Raw genomic sequence first — 9,900 nt, 5'->3', positions numbered from 1 at the left:
CAGCTTCCACAGGCCCCAATTTTCCCCATCTCCATCATTGCCTCACACACACGCCCCTTTGCCATGCCCTAGCGCGCTCGTCTTCTTGCGTGATCGAACTTGCAACATGGCTTATTGGAATAACCCCTGGCTACGCACCCCTGCCATCCATCATGGACCCAACAGCGATATCGTCTGCCGAGCAGGGGTCGTCTGTCCGTCCTCCACCGCCGTCGTGAGCCGCTTTACACACCACGCCCCAGCTTGCCGTCCAAGAGAAGACTGATGGAACAATCGGAGGACCCCCCAGCTCCAAAGATAAAAGGGCGACCATGTTCCCACTCGTGCCCATTGCAAAACTTGTGGCGTCAATCACCTCACCGGTTGCCTTCCCTTTTTGGCCTACCTAGTCGGGGAATTTGCTGCTTGTCTCGTCGTCTCTTACCAGGATTTCATCCCATCTCGAGCTCTCACCCACACAAACCCTCACGCAGATCCAGCCTCTACCCCATCTTCCTCCACTCTGCCTACCCCTGCATCTCCCGCTGTCCCCGTGTACATACATCGAGACAGTATCTGTTCGTACGGAGCGCGCTTGCTTGCTTGCTTGCTCGTCCGTCATAGTCTTGTTCCTGTCCTGTGCAGTGCTTCCGCGTGTGCCGTACAGTCCAACAACAAGTCGTGCTGCGCCCTCTCGGCCCCATTGATCCTTGACTTATCCATCCGGATCCCACTTTGTCTTGTCTGAGCGGCAACAAGACGGACAAGGATACGAAGAGACGACTAAGCTAGTAGATCTCCGCATCGAATCTCACGAGACGTGTAGTAGCTTGACTCGATCTATCTACCCGTCTTCGCCAGCACGCCATACATTTATCAAGCCATCCCCTTCCTCCTGCCGGCTTGACTCACCTCCAACATCATAAACCTTAACCCCCTTCACATACAAACATCCCTCGATACCCCCTGCCATTGTCATCAAGCTTTTGTCCAAAGACAACACCAGCAACATCAAGACCGTCAACAGTTCCTTCACCAGCACTTCCCAACATCAAACAGCCATATATCCAGACTGAGCGTTGAATCTCACAATGGCCCCTGATCTCAACTCCCTCCCCCTTCCAACGGGGAGACGTCTGCGGCTCCTCACCTCTCCCCTGATGCCGAGAGACCCAACATTCTCTTCATCATGGCCGACCAGCTGGCCGCTCCCCAGCTCAAGATGTACAACCCCAACTCCCAGATCAAGACACCCAACCTAGACCGTCTTGCTTCCACTTCAGTCCAGTTCGACTCTGCGTACTGCCCTTCACCCCTCTGCGCTCCCTCGCGCATGAGTTTGATCAGTGGCCAACTGCCCATGAAGATTGGTGCCTACGACAACGCCGCCCAGATCGGCTCCGATGTTCCCACTTATGCCCACTACCTGCGAGCCAAGGGTTACCACACTGCTCTTGCTGGCAAGATGCACTTTATCGGTGACCAGCTCCACGGTTATGAGCAGCGTCTGACCAGTGACATCTACCCTGCCGACTTTGGCTGGGCCGTCAACTGGGACGAGCCTGACACCAGACTTGAGTGGTACCACAATGCCAGCTCTATCCTCCAGGCCGGCCCTTGCGGCCGAAGCAACCAGCTCGACTATGACGAGGAGGTCATGTTCAAGAGCACCCAGTACCTGTGGGACCACGTTCGTGAGGGCCCCAAGAAGCGACCATTCTGCTTGACTGTTTCTCTCACCCACCCTCACGACCCTTACACCATCACCAAGAAGTACTGGAACTTGTACGAGGACGTCGACATTGCCCTGCCTGAGGTCAAGGTTGCCAAGGAAGACCAGGATCCCCACAGCAAGCGACTTCTCAAGGTCTGTGATCTTTGGGACCAGAACTTTACCGATGACCAGATCAAGCGAGCCAAGCGAGCTTACTATGGCTCTGTGAGCTACGTTGATGACTGCATCGGCAGACTGCTTGAGACTCTGGAGGATGCTGGCCTTGGTGACAACACCATTGTCATCTTCAGCGGCGACCACGGCGACATGCTCGGTGAGCGTGGCCTCTGGTACAAGATGAGCTACTTTGAGTCGTCCGTCCGCGTTCCCATGTTGATCAACTACCCCAAGCGCTTCGCTCCCCACCGCGTCACCCAGAACGTGTCTACTCTTGATCTTCTACCTACGATCTGCGACCTGGTTGGGACTAAGCCGGCCCCCTACCTCCCTATGGACGGTATCAGCATGCTGCCGCACCTCGAGGGCCGCGAAGGCCACGACACTGTCATTGCTGAGTACACTGGCGAGGGCACTGTTCGTCCCATCATGATGATTCGACGAGGTGACTGGAAGTACATCACTTGCCCGGCTGACGAGCCCCAACTTTACAACTTGGCCCGAGACCCTAAGGAACTGGACAACCTGGCCCGATTCAAGAAGATCCTGCCCAAGACACCCGAGGAGGAGGAAGCCAAGGATGCCATCCTCAAGTTTGAGGCCGAAGCCCACGCCCGGTGGGACTTTGACGCCATCACAGAAAAGGTGTTTACTTCTCAGCGCACACGGCGGATCGTGTGGGACGCCCTCAAGGAGGGCGAGTTCACCAGCTGGGACTTTGACCCTGTCGATGACGGCAAGAAGAAGTAAGTGCTGCCTTACCCCCTACATGCAGTCCAAGCCACATCGATCACATCACCCGCAAAGTTGAAGACGTGCTAACGCCGGCTGCCGCAGGTACATCCGCTCCACCATCCCTCTCGATGACCTGGAGCGCCGAGCTCGCTTCCCGTTCGTCGACGCCAACGGGTACGAGAGCAAGGCGGTCTCTTCAGTCCGCAACTCTTAAAGGGGGGTGTATGTGTAGAGAGGGAACTTTTTTTTTTTTTTACGAGACATGAACTAGGAAATTTGTTGGTGGAAGCTCGGTTTTAGCGGTTTTGTCTGTCTGCCATGCACAGCGTTTGGGTTTTTACTTGAAAACCATTCTTTGGCATTTGCGTGCATAGCCAGCTATTTGGATTTTGTTTGTTTGTCTTTTGGAAATTGGTTAAAAGCAAGGCAAGCTGTATGTAGTCATGATGCGATTCGCAATTAATGAAAATGAAGATATTTTAAAGTCAAACAACTCCCCGTGCATAATCATGAGCTGGGCTTGAAGCATTAACAAGAGGGCTTGCCGAGGGTGGCTTAAACCTCGAGACTCCTCGAAGCCGGGTCAATGGGCGAATTAACGCCGAAGCAAGCCATTGATTATCGCGATTATCATCTTGCATCATCTCCCCGGACAATAATGAGCGGTGAGATTCGCGCCATTGATCTTGGGATCAAGAGACACTTCCCCCCAATGATGAGCTCCAAAGACCGCCTCCTCCGAATCTCCGGAGTGTCGGCCTGACTCGCCCGACACGGCCGATCGCGCGATACGCGGGCCGCTCGCTCCGGCGGCTACTAAGAATGAGAGAAGGAAACGTCTTTCATGCAGGAGGCAAAAAAAACCAAAACCAAGACTTGCTTACAAGCGCAATTGTGTGATTTTGGCGTTGATGTCGACAGAAACCCATGACGTGTGTGAGTCTGGGGTGAAGTGGAGTTGTTGCCTGCAGCACCTAGGGTCCAGGCGTTCTAGCGGATGGGTTTAGAAGCTTCAGGGGCGTTGTTGTAGAAGGGACTGTGCTGAAGGGTATGCCTGGCGCTTCAGGCACCTAGGTGGCCTCTGCCTGAGGGTGAGGCTGCCAGCTGGGAGAGCTCCACTTTCGGAGGTGAGGTCCATTTGCGCGTGGTGACGCGCTTCTAATTGAAGCTTCCATTGGAGAGCCCCGCGCATCGTGAACCTCCATTCTCAATTGTTTAGGCCCATACGGGGTCAACAGATACATTTAGCGCATCGTTGTTACAGCATTTGTTTGCATCGCCAGTTCTTTTTAGCAATCGAGAGGGTGTCTATAACCGCAATCGTCAACTCCCGAGAGGCACCTTCTTTGTATCGACATAATGGACGAATCAAGAACGCACACCTTGGATGAAGACGAGCTCAAGGTCCTGGAGCAGACGCTCAGCAAGCTGGCACAGCTTTCTAGCAGCATTCAGAGCTTGAAGGCGGACCTCATGAGGAGTAATCCACTACCACCAGCGTGCGCTTCTCACCTTGCATCTTTCTCTGAGTCGCAATGGCTAACCTGCTACCAAGATCCTCCCTTCAAGCCTCGACCCAGATTCTCCAGCGAAACCTTCAAACCGTCCTCGACAGTCTTAACGAGAACTCGGAGCTCTTCAACCGCATGGCCATCCATCCTTCACCCAACTACCCTGGCCGAACCCAAGAAAACGTCCTCACCCAACTACTCCGCAAGAAACTCGAGCCCGATGTGGAAGAACTCGTTATTGAGGGTCGAGAAGTTGCCCACCTCGCCACACCAGAGGGAATCAACGATCTTCAAGATATCTGGCACGAGCTACGACAGTGGACGATCGACCGAGTGACGGCCTACGTCCGCGACGAGGCCAGCGACGTGTACACGGCAGAAGAGCGGGCGGCAGGCGTAGAAAACGTGCGCACGGGTCTACGCAGGGATCTCGAAGATGAGGACGAAGATGAGGATGAGGAGGAAGACGACGATGACGGGACGGCCCAGCAAAGAGTAAGGGGCGCTGAGCCAGAGACGCTGCTGTGGTTTGCGGCGAGGGGAGACTTTGAGGTGCCGCGCAACGTCGAGTATGAGCGGAAGAGGGATGTGTACAAGGGGCTTCAGGGTATCAACGCCTCGCCTTTTGATATGCCGGCACAAGGAATGTAGAGATGGTTGGACAGGTTGCGATGATATATTCGTGATGTTACGAGGAACTACAGCATGGCTTGGTCAAGGCGACTATGCAAGTCGCCAGTGGTTGAAACCGAGATGGTCAAGGTACTTGCTTTCAGCTCGTATGTTGAAAAGATGAGCTGACAGCTGCTTAGCGCTTGATAAGAGAGGGCCAAGCTTTGGCGTTGCAAAGCTGATAGGAGTTTTGGGGGTTAGAACTTTGGGTGGGTTAGATTCCTTTCTATTGATTTGACAGTATGCAGGCCGCCAAAAGCAGGAAACAGAGAATTAGCATTGGTTGTTTATTCTTGTCATATGGCGTCTCTCGTGTATCAATTCAGATGCATGCCATCCATCCCGGCCATGGCCACGAGCAATGGCTTCACTGCTGAAGATTCCAACAAGACGCCATCTAAGATCCTTCGCTGAAAGTTACCAACGGCGGGTCATTCCCAATGCCATCGCGCAAAGTTACCAATGCTGGGTCATTCCCATCTCCAGGTTCGCCCCCAATTGGACGTACCGGATAACCCCTCCAAGCTACATACAGCACAGTACGGTATCCCTCGTCATAAGCTGACCTTGCTGTGGCTGACTGGTCCCTTCGGCCACAGCCAGTGTCGTCACTCCAACGTCCATGGCGCGAAGCTAGGCCATTTGACTGACTGCTCGCGTTTCCCCGCGTTTCTTGACAGCGCATGGCTGATGCTAGTGCTCACGAGGACGGGCGGAAATGGTGGGTGCAAAATAAATGCGACGGTCCTCTCTCGGTGTGTGGTGAATGCGTGTGTTGGTGTTTTTTTGACCGAGGAACATGAGTCGGTTACATATACCTTTGCGTGAGGAGCTGGCGTTGAAGCTTGCCTTGCTTGTTCATCATTGCTGTCTCGCCATCATCATCTTTGTCATGATGGAATATCAATTGTGTCGCAATGAGCGACCGCATTCTCAAGACTACTTATACGGATCATTAGACATGGATATCACGAGCGACGATGCGACGCCCCGTTCAGTACCTGATCTCCTAAAGGAGGGTCATGAGAGAAAGCTTACCCTCCTCTCTCTCCCGCTCGAGATCCGTCTTCACATTTACCACTGGCTTCACCTCATGAGCCCCGTCCGACATGCCCAGCTCGCGCCGTGGTATCCCACTCCCGTGCACTGCCAGTATATCCTCCGGCCCCTCGACCACGAGGCAGCGCCCGACGGTGGCGACGACATAGAGGCTCAGGGCCTGCTCTCCCCGTACCGCCCGCTCTCCGGTCTCCCGACTAGCCTCCTCCGGGCAAACTCGCAGATCTACCACGAGGCGCGACTGATCCCTTTTTCGCAGAACGAGTTTGTCTTTGTCAACTGGTTCGCTTCAGGGCTGTGGGCTGCCCGCGCCTTCACACGGGCCCTCGCTCCCTGGCAGCGCGCTGCCTTGCGATACGTGCGCCTCGAAGTGCTCGCCCGGGACGTGGTAGTCGGCGGCGCGGGCCGGGAGGAATGGCGGGCCCTATGCGGCGAGTGGGCCTCGGGGGTGCGCGGCCTACGGATGAAGATGGTGCTCGGTGCGAGCACGGCGACTGTCTCCGGACCCTCGGCGGGCGGAGGGGTGGGGCCCCGATCGGAGGCTGCACGGCGGTGGGTCGGCGAGGGCCTTGGCTTGATGAGACGGCTCGAGAGAGTTGAGATGGAGGTTGTGGCGCGGGGGATGAGCGACGAGGACAAGATGCTGTGGTGTGGGAAGCTGGAGAGGGAGCTCAGGGAGGGAGGACTTATGTGGGTTGTGGTTGTGTGCACGGAGAAAGTGCAGGAGAGGATGGAATGGATCAAGGGTGATGTTGCGTGGAAGAATCAGGGGGGTGCTTAGATGTTGTTGGTGTTGGTTTGGGAGTTGAGGTTCGAGATTGGCATTGTGAATACGATATATGACTGTATGATTAACGTCTGTATGTAATAGGATATGTATCGGTGGAGTTGTTGATAGGTTATTGAAGCAATTATTGAGACAATTCTCTCCGACATCCGGACTACATCTCACCGCGTCACTAGCAGATTGGATCTCTTCCCCCATTGACCTATTAACTTGTATTAATTACATAGACTCACTCTGAATCCGTCATCCCTCAATGCCGCATCCGGTCATCGGCCACCGACAATCCGGAGATAAAGACAAGAACGGGATAATAATCTGTGCTAAAAATGCAGCTAAACTCGGAGGCACACGAAGCCTGCGGTAAGCACAGGCATTGTGCATGTGACTTCGCGCAACTCTCGCCCGCCCAATGGTCGGCGTGAGTCACGTCACACGTCGTCAGTCACGGATCCTCTGCAGCTCCACGAAGCGATAACGGCTTTGTCTGTTGGAGAATTGACCGACTCTTTGATTTCAGTGACTGACTGGTTGTTTCTTTTGTATTAATATTCTCATATATTTGCTGCCTGGACCTTTGATCCATTGGCGACTTGAAACGTCATCTCAACCCCGCCTCCACTGCCTCCACCTTTTGGTCGACTGGAACGAGAAGACGACGCAGGTTGTGAGACTTGGCAGCACTTATTTCTCTCGGCATACACACATATACACGATGGAGGCTCGGTGTCAATGCGGTTCCGTGTCTTTCAAGACGCCTCTCCCTCAGCCGCTGGCTCTCTACATCTGCCACTGCAACGCATGTCGACGGCAGACGGGCTCTGCCTTTGGGACGTCGGCCATCTTTCCTCGATTCAACCTGCCAGAAACTGACCAGTTGAGTTGTTATAGGTATGTAGGCAGAGGTTACAGCCACTTGGGTATGTTGGCTAATGTGTTTGGCTCAGTCGACCAACTGAATCGGGACATCAACTCTACTGGTGAGTACCTAGTCGAGATTACCTCACCTAATTCGTTATCGATTGACGTTGGATAGTTACTTTTGCCGTAACTGCGGTACTCGTCTCATTCACTCGACGCCAGTATGTAAACCTCTCATTTTCACCACGGCATCACACTCACCAGCCTACAGACCAAAAACGTCGTTTCAGTCAAAGGAGGCTGCCTTGAAGGCCTCGACTGGAAGCGTGCCATCCACATCTGGACCAAGAGCGCCATGGTCCCCATCCCAGAGGGTTCTGAGACGCACTCTGAGGAATCGGGCTTCACCGACTACGGAACGACGCAGGAGGACCTAGATCAGCCTGGAGACCTCGTTGGTAGTGGAGGGTGCAACGACCCCCCCAAGAAGAGCGAGGACGTCGTTGTGGGTGGTTGTGATTTGAGCGGATGAGCTTGGTGTGTAGGTGTTTGTGGTGCATTAGAGATACCTGGTGGGTTGTGAGATGAGTTACCGGAGTTGATGCCTTGGAGATGGGGAAAATGTCATCTCAACATGAATCTGATGGAGTAAAGTCTTGGGAGAGTTATAGGCGCAATACATGCGTAGTGGGTATACAAATAAAATCTACACTCTTGACAATACATAAAATCTCATAAGTGCTGATTTTCCTCAAACCAGCCCATCAACGCTTTCCCCGTTGCGTCCATCCTGTCGGTTTCCTTCGCTGCTTTCCTCATTCGCACCACCTGGCTTGCTCACATCCGAGTGCTTGGCAGGGTCAAACACGTACATGGGAAACTCTAGGAATAGCGTTCGCTTGAGAAATACGGGCATCTTCTCATACAGCTGTGGTGGGAAGGGGATAAGGATGCTGGTACGGTCTAGCCATCGCTTGTAACCTTCCCAGTTGTTTCCCTTTTCATATCGTGACTTTGCCTTGGGTCGTTCAGAAAGAGGTAGGCCAGAGACAAACATGAGGAGGATGGTGAGGAAGAAGGGGCCAAGTATGGAGGCGTATAGGGCCTTGTATGCTTGACCGCCAACGTATCCATCCGCGGCTGAGGATACAGCAATCATATAGATGGCTACTTGGTTAGTAAGAGTTGATCGATGAAGCATTTGGACTTACAAAACTGCATGATGATTTCTCCAAAGTAATTCGGGTGCCGTGAATATGCAAAGAAGCCCTCATCACAGACATCGGACCCATTATGCGTCTTCCTAAACCGATACTTTTGCATATCGCTCGCACTCTCCATAACAAACCCAATCGTCCACAACACAACACCGGCAATATCCCTCCCCGTACCAAAGTCATGCTGACGATACTGCGTGACATTGGGACAGTTGATCAGCGTAACGGGCAGAGAAACAGTCCAGACCCAAAACATCTGAAAGACCCAGAAGCCGAGAAACGGGAAAAACTTGTCGCGCTTGTCGTCGAAGCGGTCATCCTTGCCCGTCTTGATGATGCGGAAGAGGAGGAAGCCGGAGAGGCGGAGGGCCCAGACGATTAGGAAGAGGGAGGGTACGATTTGGCGGGCGTGGTGGTGGCCGCTGAAGGAGAGGGTGAGGATGGCTAGGAGGGCAAAGTTGGTTCCTCCAGCAAAGTCTAGGTGATGTGAGGAGTTGTGTTTTTAAGAGAATGGTGGATGTACCTGTGAGTTTGTCGAATTTCAATGTAAAGGCTATAGCAAAGAAAAATAGTTGGTAGGCGACCGTTATGATGGCGGTGATGCCCAGGTAGTAGTTGTCAAGGACGTGTACGACCGTCATGATGGCTGATGAAAATGGTTGAGTAGTGCAACTCCCATTTCATCAAAGAGTGCAAATCTTTTGAAAATAATTAACCTAAACAAGTCGCACTCGCATTCGCATCAAGACAAGTCAAGCATGTCATGTTTATCATTGACGTTGAGCAAACAGTGTCGCATTCTGTTAGTGAATGTCTTGGACCCTGAGTGATGACGTCGATGAAGTTATCCCGTCATCGGGCGCAGCAGGACGGAAGTACCCCGCCACGTATTTCCACGCGCAAAGGTACTCCGTCCACTTGTCGGAATTAAACGATCTTAAAAGGACAACCGATCGAGTTTATCGTTTGGCGATCTACGGCTTGCTCGGATCTACAGTAACCTCAACGGCCCAGCCACGGTCGAAAGGCACTTTACGCGCTCTCTCTCGCTTTATTTCTCCTCCTTTATCAATTGTCCATTTCATCTCTGCCCGCCAAGGCTTAGCTCCATGCGCCCAATGAACCAGGGAGGTTCCACCCTCGTCTCGCCATTGACGGAGAATTTTCGAGCCGCGTCTCTTAAGCATAGAC

The 9,900-nt window shown here is 53.3% G+C and overlaps 5 protein-coding genes across 5 annotated transcripts; 4 read left to right on the top strand and 1 right to left on the bottom strand.

Moving 5' to 3' along the window:
- Positions 1-1,168: 1,168 nt before the first annotated feature.
- MRS44_000327 (uncharacterized protein) lies at positions 1,169-2,819 on the top strand (the record flags this gene model as incomplete). The annotated part of the gene is made up of 2 exons (XM_046272749.2): positions 1,169-2,616; positions 2,708-2,819. The coding sequence occupies 2 exons, from the start codon at positions 1,169-1,171 to the stop codon at positions 2,817-2,819; spliced, it is 1,560 nt and encodes a 519-aa protein (XP_046129546.2).
- Positions 2,820-3,964: 1,145 nt separating this feature from the next.
- On the top strand, positions 3,965-4,767 carry MRS44_000326 (uncharacterized protein; the record flags this gene model as incomplete). Its single annotated transcript, XM_046276874.2, has 2 exons — positions 3,965-4,104; positions 4,161-4,767. 2 exons carry the CDS (start codon positions 3,965-3,967, stop codon positions 4,765-4,767), a joined length of 747 nt encoding a protein of 248 aa, XP_046129547.2.
- Positions 4,768-5,749: 982 nt separating this feature from the next.
- MRS44_000325 (uncharacterized protein) lies at positions 5,750-6,628 on the top strand (the record flags this gene model as incomplete). Its single annotated transcript, XM_046276875.2, has 1 exon — positions 5,750-6,628. One exon carries the CDS (start codon positions 5,750-5,752, stop codon positions 6,626-6,628), a length of 879 nt encoding a protein of 292 aa, XP_046129548.2.
- Positions 6,629-7,346: 718 nt separating this feature from the next.
- Positions 7,347-8,024, top strand: MRS44_000324 (uncharacterized protein; the record flags this gene model as incomplete). The annotated part of the gene is made up of 4 exons (XM_046276876.2): positions 7,347-7,522; positions 7,579-7,611; positions 7,668-7,713; positions 7,764-8,024. 4 exons carry the CDS (start codon positions 7,347-7,349, stop codon positions 8,022-8,024), a joined length of 516 nt encoding a protein of 171 aa, XP_046129549.1.
- A 219-nt stretch (positions 8,025-8,243) lies between these two features.
- MRS44_000323 (uncharacterized protein) lies at positions 8,244-9,350 on the bottom strand (the record flags this gene model as incomplete). The annotated part of the gene is made up of 3 exons (XM_065623987.1): positions 8,244-8,632; positions 8,704-9,186; positions 9,233-9,350. 3 exons carry the CDS (start codon positions 9,348-9,350, stop codon positions 8,244-8,246), a joined length of 990 nt encoding a protein of 329 aa, XP_065479719.1.
- Between the last annotated feature and the right edge of the window lie 550 nt (positions 9,351-9,900).

The sequence above is a fragment of the Fusarium solani genome, assembly GCF_023522795.1.
Source record: "Fusarium solani strain SB1 chromosome Unknown bctg00000000, whole genome shotgun sequence".
Lineage (NCBI taxonomy): Eukaryota > Fungi > Ascomycota > Sordariomycetes > Hypocreales > Nectriaceae > Fusarium > Fusarium solani.
This window is presented reverse-complemented; position numbering and strand designations above follow the sequence as displayed.